The 12834-nt window shown below is 42.6% G+C and overlaps 1 protein-coding gene across 2 annotated transcripts in view; it reads left to right on the forward strand.

The window, feature by feature from the left end:
• zc3h7bb (zinc finger CCCH-type containing 7Bb) overlaps positions 1–1543 on the forward strand; it is a 43742-nt gene extending 42199 nt beyond the window's left edge. For both annotated transcript variants that reach the window (XM_084322455.1, XM_084322454.1), the window contains one exon: positions 89–1543. In XM_084322455.1, coding sequence (XP_084178581.1) covers positions 89–121 — 33 coding nt within the window. In that variant the 3' untranslated portion in view covers positions 122–1543. The remainder of the gene's footprint in view (positions 1–88) is intronic.
• The last annotated feature ends 11291 nt before the right edge of the window (positions 1544–12834 follow it).

The raw sequence follows: 12834 nt of genomic DNA on the forward strand, positions 1-12834 counted from the left end.
AGTGGTTGCTCAGTGTTGTCGTGAAGGTTACATTTTGTGGCAAGCGGGCTTGTGTGTGTGTAATTGAGGAACTCCGTGTGTGTTCCAGGGAGGGCGACGGTTGTCTGATGGAGATGACTGAGTGTTGCTGTGCCTAGGAGAAGCAGCTGGCCCCTGCAGAGCTCCAGAGAGAGAACCAGGCCTGCCACACCAGCTACAGTACCGTCTGTCTGGCCAGTCTGAGCGCGTTCTAGCATGTAGCCAGCCTAACTGGAGCAGGTGGACACCCCAAGATACAACAGACTGGCTGACAGCACACATACACAAACACACACACACACACCCTCACATAGACACATACACACAGAACCACAGGCACCAATTCACACAAGAGATAGCAAGGGTAGCGAAGACACAGGAGCTATTCTCCTCCACTCTGTGTTCCATCATTGCTACATTCTATGTACTGGATTGGAACAGATAAGCGATTAAATACATCTACAACCAGGCGACCGACAAGGTTTTCTTTTCCCCAGAAGGGAAGGATCTACAAGTGTCGGCACCTTTTCTTATGAAGTCCCCCACTGCTTCTAGGGACTGAGTTCTACGACCACCAAATCCTACCCTCCTTCCCTCGTGGGAACGTAGCGAGAGGGCCTAAAGAAAGAGAAGTTTTGGGAGATGAATGGTTCTGGAACATCAATTTCCAATGGGAGTTGTACTTCCCCTCTATATTGTCTGCCATATTGGCGGAGCTCTATGAATGTAAAGCCTGCACAGGCCTTTAAATCGAGGAAGTCCGACATTTTAAAATACGATTATGGTTGTGGAATGTATTTCGGCATTCCGCACCAAGACCAAATTTACATAGCAATGAGTCTACCCCCCCCCCCCCCCCCCCCCCATCCTCATATAATCAAGCCAGTCAGTCTCACTTGGTACATGACACATACACACACATTAGCCAATAGCCTCTATCCACTGTCACTCTAAATCAAGGCATTGTAGCACATGCTTGGATTTCAGCCTCTTTGGGCATCGGATACAACAAGAATAGGTCTTCCTTAAAGCTGTAATGTGTTAATTGTGGCACCTGCTGGCCGCAAGCGATACCGCTTCGGTGTTTCCAATACATTTCCCACGAGAGTCATTACTCGCAGAAAATACCCCACGTTCTGCGCACGTGTCTTGTTAGTTTTCGTACATCTCTGTATCGCGAGAAGGCTGATGGAGCCAGTCACGCCAGACCATTTAATGCTAGTACTACTAGCTAAAGTGAGCGCCGGCGGCCTCGATTTGTTCTGCACACGCTCCAGAACCCAATTAATCAATAGTTGCTTTTAAAGTACAGTGCATTTACAGGAAATAATCATGTATCTAGGAAGTCCAAGCTTGAGTTGCAAAAGCACACAAATAATACGACTTGACGGGATAGTCCACGTTTTTAAGAAGCATACCTGATTTGTCACAAACTGGAACTCAAAGCACTTGTCCCAGTGTTTTAATGGCACCCTCAAAGCACTTGTGCCAGTGTTTTAATGGCACCCTCAAAGCACTTGTGCCAGTGTTTTAATGGCACCCTCAAAGCACTTGTGCTAGTGTTTTAATGGCACCCTCAAAGCACTTGTGCCAGTGTTTTAATGGCACCCTCAAAGCACTTGTGCCAGTGTTTTAATGGCACCCTCAAAGCACTTGTGCCAGTGTTTTAATGGCACCCTCATAGCACTTGTGCCAGTGTTTTAATGGCACCCTCAAAGCACTTGTGCCAGTGTTTTAATAACATCCTCAAAGCTCTTGTGCCAGTGTTTTAATAACATCCTCAAAGCTCTTGTGCCAGTGTTTTAATAACATCCTCAAAGCTCTTGAGCAACACCGTCAAAGCACTTGTGCCAGTGTTTTAATGGCACCCTCAAAGCACTTGTGCCAGTGTTTTAATAACATCCTCAAAGCTCTTGTGCCAGTGTTTTAATGGCACCCTCAAAGCACTTGTGCCAGTGTTTTAATAACACCGTCAAAGCACTTGTGCCAGTGTTTTAATAACGCCGTCAAAGCACTTGTGCCAGTGTTTTAATAACACCGTCAAAGCACTTGTGCCAGTGTTTTAATAACATCCTCAAAGCTCTTGTGCCAGTGTTTTAATAACACCGTCAAAGCACTTGTGCCAGTGTTTTAATAACACCGTCAAAGCACTTGTGCCAGTGTTTTAATAACACCGTCAAAGCACTTGTGCCAGTGTTTTAATAACACCGTCAAAGCACTTGTGCCAGTGTTTTAATAACATCCTCAAAGCTCTTGTGCCAGTGTTTTAATGGCACCCTCAAAGCTCTTGTGCCAGTGTTTTAATAACACCGTCAAAGCACTTGTGCCAGTGTTTTAATAACAGTCAAAGCACTTGTGCCAGTGTTTTAATAACACTGTCAAAGTACTTGTGCCAGTGTTTTAATACAGAAAAGGTTAACATCATGCCAATGGAAGTCAGTGGGGGCCATGAGGCATTCTAAATGCATGCTTCATGCCCCTCCACTGGCAGGCTTAGCATGATGCTAACAAATGATAATAAATGTTCTGCTTCCAGTATCTTTATAAGCCAAAACACAGATGCAGGGTCTTTTTTTAGATGGACTGAAAGGGCTCCCGTTTCGTGACAAATCAAATGAGCTTAAAAGTGTCGACTATCCCTTTTTTTAAATCACTGACATTCACCGTAGTGTAGTGACAAAGAGTCAGTTGCGTGTGTCGTCTGTTGCGCAATAGCCTTTAGGACACGAGAGCAAGCGAGATGAATGATACTGTATGGAAAACGAGAGGCACGGCCTGTATCCCGATTAATCATTGTTTGTGGAGAAGGAAAGGCCTCCTGGTAGATGACGAGAGAACGGACGAGAGCGTTGAAAAGAGTGGGAGGACGATAAAGAAGATATATTTTTATAAGATTATAAGATTATTAGTTTAAGATTGTCGGCGGGGCGAGAGAAGCCACTTCCCTCAGTTCAACTCGGGTCATTATTTCACTGAGAAGCCACGGTCCTCCAGTGCAACCCGTGTTCCTCACATCCGACACACGGCGCTCTCCATCGCCAACACTAGACCCTGAGGTCTCATCGAGGGGAAACACTGATAGTTTGGACAGAGAAATGATTAGCACCATATGATGTGCCTATAAAACAACACACACACACACACACACACACACATATAAAAAGGCAAGACAGCGATTGCCATCCTATCATAACCTGCAATGTGGAGAGTGATGTTATGGAGGTATGTCTATATTCAGATTTGTTATACACACATATTATACATATTTACAGATATCGGTATACTACTAATAATAATTGATAACTTAGCGGTTAAGCTTAATTAAATATATAACCTGAAAACCTTGTATTGATTACATAGAAGAACATCTTGTTATTGAGCTATTTGCTATAGGACATGTATCGCTGAACTAGATGACTATAGTGATTTAAATTTTTTATTTTCTTTGCTTCTACTTCGGGTCATTCCAGAAGGGCTCTGTGTGTGAGGCTGTCGAGAAGGAGGCTGATTACAACCTCGTGTTGAAATTTGAATTCCATAGCGTAAGTGGGACAAGGATTACAGAGGGTTCAATTTCACAATGAGAAGTTGAGAGTTGCAAGAAAAAGGGAACAAGTTTCCCGTGTTGACATCATGAACACTGAACAGGTTTTATATATACATACAATACAGTGTGAATCAGAATACCTGGAGGTTACTTCTTCAAAACTTCCTTTTCAACAACCTCGAAGGCAAAAACCCCTTTGTATGTAAAAAGGAAACGAGTATCCAATCCACTTTGCTGTAGACTAGAGGATCAACAGCCTACATGTCAAATCAGAGCTTCTAAAGAGATCCTGGAGTAGCTTGTTACCCCTAGATGCCAATGTTGGGGCTAATGGTTAATAAAGACCCTGTGAAAATGAAATCAAAACTATGTTCATAACATGAGGCTGTAATTAATAGGAAATAATGGGCAGTAATTAATGAGTTGAAGTGATGTTTATGACCGTGCTACCTCAGTGGCAGCAACTGATTAGGCCACACGGTAATATAAAGGAGTAGCAGTAATGGAATATGTTCTACATGTTAAACCGGAAAACGAGTCGGCACGTTACCTTGAGTAAGGTGTATCCACAAATAAGCAGTGTATTTGAGACTTAACAGTACGTTGACATGAAGAGAGGAGGATACAAATTGTGGACCTCTCTGAGCACACATTTTGTAGTAGGATAACTTTTCTTTATGGATTTGTTATTCACTTCATGGGGTCTTTCCCCCCGTCCGTCCGGTTTGTCTCAATCTGGGCATCCTTTCAGTCTAAAAGCATGCCTATGAAAAACCACACATGTTCTGCCTCCAGTAGCTTTTGGGATGGTACTAAAAGGACTGCCAGTTTGTGATAATCCAATTCTGTTTTTTTTTTTTTTTTTTTTTGCTTTCAAATGTGGACAATCCCCACATTTAGGAATAGTTAGGAATAGGAGTTAAAGAAGCTGATTCCAATTCGACATCGAAAGGGGAAATGGTTCAGTTCAAGTAGTGATAGTTTTGAGGGAAAAGAGTGTCTCTCGTTGAGCAGTTGGGTTTGTTTTGAACTTTGAACATGAACTTTGTTGTAAACTAGACATGTGCTGTCGGTGACCATCGGCAGGCGTACCCCCGAACGGCCCCAATTCTCAGTCTCAATTTGACTGTGCCCCTAATCCGAGCTGTTTTTAGTTTTATGAGAACCGTGCCGCCATAAGGCAAGATGACTCCGAACTTCACAGGCCTCCTTGCTATTTGCCAGGTTTGATGGAGGTGTGTTCACAAGTAATGAATAATTTCCTGTTTACGCATTTTTTGGAAATTTGATTGGTATCACTCATCTTAAATGACACATTTGTTAGATGTTAATCCCCCAGATTCCACACAGCCGGTTTGGTGAGAATCAGGTGAACAGGCTAGGGGGAGTGTAGGGAAAAAGTGTTTTTCCAATAATTCAAGATGGTGGAAATTCCAATATGGCAAATGTGTTGTGCATGAGTAGACACCTCTGTGGATACCAGTTTCATGACTATCATTAATGGATCAGGAAATACACTCATTTGAAAATGTAATGTTTGGCCCAATGGTGGCGCTAGAGGAAAGGACGTGGGTTAACCAAAATCAAGTTCGTCCTCTAGGGGTCACGAATCTGCACAGCAAATGTGAAAAGATTAGAATGAAAGCTATTGGGAGTTATTGCATTCACAATCAAAAATGTAAAGTTTGGACTGATGGTGGCACTAGAGGAAGTGCCACAGGGTCACCAAAATCAATAGGGTTCGTCCTATTAACGCGGTAACACAAAAGTTCCTGCCTGGTTAACACAGCAGCCACTGTTTTAAGCTGTTAGCCACTTGACACCTAGCGGTACCAGTCATGCCTATGTGAGCCTGTTCATTCGGAGGGGTAATTCTATTATTTTAACTACACCCAGTTCACATATCTTGTAGAATGCCTGCAAGCTCACCCCTCATAGAAAAGAAAGTATGAACAACTGAAAGAGTGCCACGTCTTTTCCCTTCTGACCGCCAGCTTGTTGAGCCAGGAACATTTGGGTACCTTCTGGATGGAGCAGGATGTATGAGCAGGCCCTTGTCTCTGGAATGACCCAGGTATCCGCTTCATTGAAGGATCCTATTACTACTACTTTTAGTATTATGATGAATATGATGACGATAATGATTGCTGTCTATTATGACTATTTCTATTTCTCTCCTATATGCTATTTATATACGTATATGTTAATTGCTATGTATAACTCTTTATATATGTATTCACGTATGAATATAATACTTAGCGGTAAATAGGCGTCTATGTATGCTACGGTAGTCAGGTGTGTCAGGCAGGCGAGAGCAAACCCGACGCGAGGATGTCACAGCTTGTGTGGAGAAACATCAACCCCAGAGATCGCAGGGTTCCCCCTCAGCGACACAAAAAAAAGCCTTAACAAAATAAATCACTTTTTGTTGGATTAATCATCTTTAATCACTGTCTACCAGCCTCACTGTATTATTAGTGACTCAACGCGAGGTTCTCGTCCATATGAGGAGCTGCCAGGTGGTGGAACCACCGCGACTAACCTGCTGGAGACCTTCTCGGCTGAAGGCAGCAAACGGTTAACCCTTTCACTCCGACAATACACAGAAGGTTAACCCTTTCACTGCCACACGACAGCCGGTTAACCCTTTCACTGCCACACGACAGAGTAAAGGGTTAGCCTGTCGTGTGGCAGTGAAAGGGTTAATCCATAATAACGGTTCACTGCAGGGACGTTTTTAAAGACCTGCCAAATTGTTTTCGGTGACCTTATTCCACGCTGCATTCTGAGGCCTTATGATTGCCTGGATACTAGTCGAGAGAAAGATCCGTCTGTTTGCAAAAAGATTGTTTTCAAGTGACTGTGGTAGAATTCAGACTTGCATTCAGACTTATTCGTTAATGATTGTCGTCGTCCCCCTGCTGTAACTCGAGTTTGGATGCAATCAGTAATACTCGCTGCTCCGTACATCACATCACATTCCCATCGGTTTGCCTCACGAGGACTGAACTGAAAACAAAGCATACATAGAAGCCTATATACTTCAGTATAGCGCCTTATTCTATCTACCATACCTATAAGATGATACATACATACCCCTATTGTATAATCCTACTCTCTATATATATGATACCTATACTTATAATTATACTTAGACACCCCTATGAGGTAATTTAGATAAGAGATGTGTGATGGAGCCGTTTGTGGGGTTTTTCTTCTCACCCTATTGCTGTTGTCTGGATACCTTTAGCTGTGGTCAGAAATAATATGCACATCTTAATGATGGGTCTGAGATGGAAACAATTATTCAGTGGAAGGGCTTTTCTCTCTTAAATGCTCTGTATACTTAAATATGTTCAAATTGACAACATTTAAATTCACAACATCCTGAGAAATTTTAATATTGTTAATACATCATGAAGATTGTGTGACAATATTGTTGGAAATGTTGTCAATTAAATGATGGTTGAATACCCCCCCCCCAGTTCTGTGTTGAAGCATTTAAGCGGGGAAGCTCCACTTCCATTGGCATGTGTGAGAGAGGTCAGAGTCTGATGTTGATGTAACAGCTGACAACGTGCAACACAGAAAGAGAAAAAAAAAACATGGGTTCCTATATGACTGTACTGAATGTGTGCGTGTAGTTAAAAGGGAGGTGGATCTTGACACAGAACGAGAGGTGAGGTGGCAGTAGGTCGATCGCTTGTCCCAGGTCGCCTACATTACAGTCCAACTTGAGATGAGCGATTAAAATTATACTTTAACCCCCAAAGTAGAAATGGGTAAATAATGTAGCAAGTAAAGCTTCACACTAGAAAACCCTGCTGACTGTTCCACTATGTAGTTAAACAACCCAGTTTTTAAAGCTGCAATAACTAGTTTCTAATGTTTTCTTTTTCTTTTTTACATTTTTAAAACTTGTTTTGACCACCTGCCATCAGAAGGTCTCGTCAAGTCATGGTGTCCTACTTGATCAACCCTGTGCCGCCAGTCTGTTATTCCATCATGTCTTTCCTTTATTGACCCTCTAGCTCTGCCTAGTTTTATAAACGTATGCTTTTAAAACGTTTTTTTTTCTCTCCAGAGAACCTCTTAATTACTGTATATAAATATTGTGCTCTTGTCAGAACAGTTATTTTTGTAGGTGAAGTATTTACTTCCTACCTTGTTTAACAACCAGGAAATGCCCAAAAGAAAGTTGTATTTATTGTAGTTTAAATCTAGAAAGTATGCACAAAAACTAAAACTTGTTTTTCAGCTCTTAGTTACAGGAGTATGTATTTCAAATGACCACTTTGGCGAAACAAGACGAGGCTTTCGTATTGGACGAAATTGAGGCTCAGAGTTCAGAGTGAGGGTTCAGAGTGGCTCCATGCTCCCCTCTAGTGGTCAGAAAGTAATTATTGCAGCTTTAAGTTGCCAATAGCAAAGTCTTCTTTTAAGTGGCCTGCTGTGTTATAAAAGCTGACAGTAATGTAAGCAGCATGTCTTCCACTGCCCCCTGTGCCGTCATTACAGAGCAGTAATCACTCACCTGGTGAGATAACGCTGTTTGGTTACAAGGGGTCCCTTCAAAAGCCATAACTTTTTACATATTTTCGACTATTATAATTTTCAAGTTAAATTCACGATTGTAATAGAACGGTCACACAGTATATTACATGGGGGCTTTGTGCTTGGAAAAAGATTGGCAGGCGGTTGTCTCCCAGAGATTAAAAAAATAATTTCTTTTTTTATCATGTCGATGCCCCCTCCAGAGATGGCTATTTTATAATGAATATTATTTCAAATCTATGGATTTAATTGAGCTGGCATGATGGCTGGAGTCATATCCAGTTTTCAATATTGGCTGGAGTGAACACATGATGTCACACTTGTAAACCACATCGGACCCTATTATTCAAATGAGTGGCACACAAATCCATGTGGCCTGCCTCCCTCTCTGCAACAAGAATCACAGAATTGTGTGTCATTCGATTCACGGAGAACCCCACACCTCGCACGGCCACATAAACACACAAGGAATCTTAATGAATCTACATTTTCGTTCATTATTGATGGTTAGATTGATTATTTTCTAAGAACTTGGGTAAATAAACCAGGGTTTTAAGAAGTGACAAAACAAGGCCTCTTTTTTTTGTACTGTATTTTTACATTTTGATGTTTTGTTTTATCTTTTCATCTTTTGTTTTTTTTCCTTTCTCCCTGGTTGGAAGTGTGAATAATGATCACACATGTGGACCAAATCTCTTGAAAGCATTTAACAATAAACAGAGACTGTTTTAGAAGAAAGTGTTTTTATATTGTCATTTATCCCCACCATGATTTTCCATAATTATTGGTCAACATAATATTTACTGTATATAATTCACCTATCTCTTTTTGTGATCCTCCAATAACAACTGTTGCTTCCCTCTGGAAGGATTTTGAGATAGGTCCATCTCATTCTTGGTGCATAAGGTGACGGTTTTCCCTAACATTTAGTCAACATTGATTTGAATGCAATTACACAATAATAGTAATCTTGGAGTCTTGTCATGATTACCCCTCTTGACTCCATCACCTTACAAAGCACATTAGGTCATTAGGTTTCCAATTGATAGTCGCTGTATTAACGTAAGGTAACGTCTATGCTCCTTGTTAACGTTACCAGTGTTAGCAATGTCCATCATATACCCTGTACCCAGCTTTAACCAATACCTATTTTTATCTACACAATGTAATCGGTCCGCAGCAAATCTCGCAAACTATAAAAGCCATTTTGGATGAAACAAAGCACATAGGCTGACAGCAGGCCAAGGACATGGATTCTTGGATATTTTACTAATTGGTCAATGACGAGTATTTTATTTTAATAAATGTCCATCATTGTCCATTGAAATGGATATTAAGTATAAAGTTACCATTTGAACGCAAGAGGGCGATACTACACATGTTCGCTACTCCGAGCCTCCGGTAATCAGCTCTCTGGCCCCTGTTTATTATAAATGCCATAGTGAACATATTTTTTTTTTTTTTTTTTTTTTTAAATCTTTTTCCGATTTTTCTCCCCTCCCACTGTTAGTCGTTATGCCAATTCCCAACCCCCTTCCTGGTTGTTGCGCACTTTCCCCTACTGTTGGTCCGAGAGGCCGGAGACTGTCGCATGCTTTCCTCCGACACATGTGCAGCCAGCCGGCAGCCAGCCTGGCCGCGCAGATTCTCACCGGGAGAGTGTAACGTGTGGAAGGTCGCACTACCTCTCTCCAGATCCTACAGTTGCTGAGCAGGCACCCCGACCGAACTGCCGCCCTAACCTATTGTTGTTTATATACCTATGCAGTAAAAACATTTATTAATTTCCATCATTGTCCATTGGAATACCCCCCCCTTCCATATTTCATGAACCATTTGTCTTATGGGAGGTGTCAATGTACTCAGAACAGACTACTACTTCCATTGGTCTGGGTTAACCACACACTCATGCTTAAGTGTGATACTATAATAGTTTAATAGGAATAGTGTGGGGAGATTTGCTTTCATTGGTCTATGTTTGCCCTGCCCCTTCACTTATGATGAAGTACAGTACATATATCCATTATCCACTGTAAGTGGTTCTAACATTGAGTCACTGAGTATAAATATCTTGGCTTATAGCTCGATGACGTATTTTCATTTAAGTTCCATGTGGATATTCTTGCTTCTAATCTGCAACAGAAAATTGGCTTCCTGTACAGAAATGGATCCATCTTTCCTGTGATTAGTAGAAAAAGGACTGTTGAAACGTCTATCATTCTGGCCTCAGATGTATTACTGGTGACAGATATGATACCCACCACTGTGTCTTTTATGAAAAGGTTGGATGGCTTTCTCCGTTTGAAAGTCACAATTATAATTCGTATTTGTTTATCTTTAAAGCCCTTATTTGTAAGTGTCCCCCTTACATCACAACACTGTTAGAATGGAATCATGGAACTTATTTTACACATTCAAATGACTGGCTGCATGGTTCTTAGGGTTCCTAGAGTTTGCTTCCAACACCTGGAATGCCCTCCAACTGACTCTGAAGTTGGGAGGATCTTCCTTCTCTTGCTGAATTAAAAATTATGATCTCCGAACATTGTGTCGACTTGTAACTGTCTTAACTGATTTTATTGTTCATTATCTTATTTTGTTTATCCTATGTGTATGAATTTGCTGACCTGTGTCTTGTTTTGTAAGCTTGTCATCACTCTAAATGAGGGTAACCTGCCTCAGTGTCTCACAAGTTGAAATAAAGGTTTGAAATTAAATTAAATTAAGCCCTGTCGGCTGTCCCTGGTAGGCTAGTGACTTGTCAACACTGTTGGGCTTTTTTATTTTCTTTCCTGCAGACCGTGTATGTTGTTTGGGTGTGTTTGTATACAGGTAATTACAACAATTAATGGTAATAGATGGGCTCTGTATTTGATAAATATTGTAGGTAACTTTGTTTGCTCTGTGAGAGGGAGAGAAGACACGTGGCTGCTGGTGGAGACTCTACTGAATGCACTTTTCTAGTACACATTGACGAGACACTTCCTAACTATCTCAGCAGTTTGACCCAGGCTATGAATGTAACGGTTTCACTAAGCCAGAACACAGATGCAGACGCAAACTGCTGAGGGGGGGTCCTTAGCCGGGAGTGGGTACGTTTCAAGTTTGTTTATTATTTGTCACATAAAATACATGTACTTTACGGTGAAATGCTTGGTTCTGTATGAGCCCCTGAGAGTGCTTCATACAGTAAAAAAGTAAGTAAAAGGAATATACAATATACAATCTAAAGTACAACCTAAGTACAACGAGTAAACAATGAGGTACACAACTTTAAGGTAAGGTGCAAATGAGGTATGAAAGTAGTGCAAATCTAATAAATATATATAATGTAGTGTTAAAGTGTCTAAAGTGAGTGTTTGTTTAAAGTGAGTGTGTGCAATGAGTGTAGATGATGGGTTGTTACATAGAGTCATTGAGCCTCCTGATGGCCTGGCGACGGTGCACCTTCAACATCCCAGTAAACTTGTCCACGCTGAATAAACCCACTGGGTTCTCAGTGACACCAGGGCCACTGATGACGTAGTACACCTTGTGCGTGCTTGAAGAATCGGATCCAATCTGTAGCGGAAGAAAACAACGTTTGAAACAATGCGTTTCATATATAACTTTGTATAGTTATATACAGTGGCAGATGCCAAGTATGCAGCTTACTGTACTTGCTTTCCATAGAAAGGGGGGTACTTAAATGATAGTCCTTGGCAAGTTGCAACAAATAAATGACAGTAGGTTTTCAAAAAGGAGGGGGGTTGAGCACTAAGTAAACGTATATTTCGTTACTGGCTGCGCGTCTTGCTCACCCTTTTGGACTAGCTCGTTTATACCTATTGTATACATTGAAAGTATTACTCATGCACCTTACATCTATCCAGCCACGCCCACTTCTGGCTAGGTATATAACCCTGTGGCGTGGCTGTGCTCCCTCTCCCTCGTTCTTTCATCATTCGAAGGTTTTTGCTCAGAAGCATCCCTGCAGTGTGAGAGTTAGAGTTAGTATCAGTGTTGAATTTAGTTTAGAGATGGCAACGGCACCACAAAAAAAGTCATTTTCAGGACTCCACCAGCGCTTCCATCACTCGGCCTCCACTGCTCATCGCGGGGGCTCCCTGGACCGGCTGTCATGGCAGGCAAGTGAGCCCTCGTGGCGTGCGGTGCGGAGTTTGAGCCGCCTGGAGGCCGTGGCGGGTACCTCTCGTGTGAGGAGGATCCCCGGTGTCCCCGCGGAGTTCAGCCTGGGTAGGCCACCAACCAGCCCAGGTGTGGTTTCTCTGATGGCGGATGATCTGCGGCTCAAACTTTCCGCTCACGCTTGCTCCCATCCGACGGAGAGCGAGAGTAGTGGATGGTCGAGAGATAAGGAAGTGTGCAGAGGCCTTCGGTTCCGCGGAAGCATGGACCCGGAGGAGGACCTGTACGTCTTCCTGGGGCCACCGTCGGTGGAGATGGAGGACCCCTTCTCCGATGCCTCGCTCGGCATGTCGAGTCTAACAACCTCGACCCCGCGAGATGTGACCCTGGAGGAAGAGAGACAGCAGAATAAGCTACGTTTTCTCTTCCTCAGGCTGATGGCGGCGGCTGCAGCCAACGGCATCCCGCTGCCGGAGCCCCTACCGATGCCTGTCCCCGATGGCATGGTGGGGCACTTCTTCAGGGAGGACCCGCATGGCAGGCCTGACATGCTGTGCCCGGGCTTCCCACCCATGGATGCCTACGTC

The sequence above is a fragment of the Notolepis coatsorum genome (genome assembly GCF_963971535.1).
Source record: "Notolepis coatsorum genome assembly, chromosome: 10".
NCBI lineage: Eukaryota > Metazoa > Chordata > Actinopteri > Aulopiformes > Paralepididae > Notolepis > Notolepis coatsorum.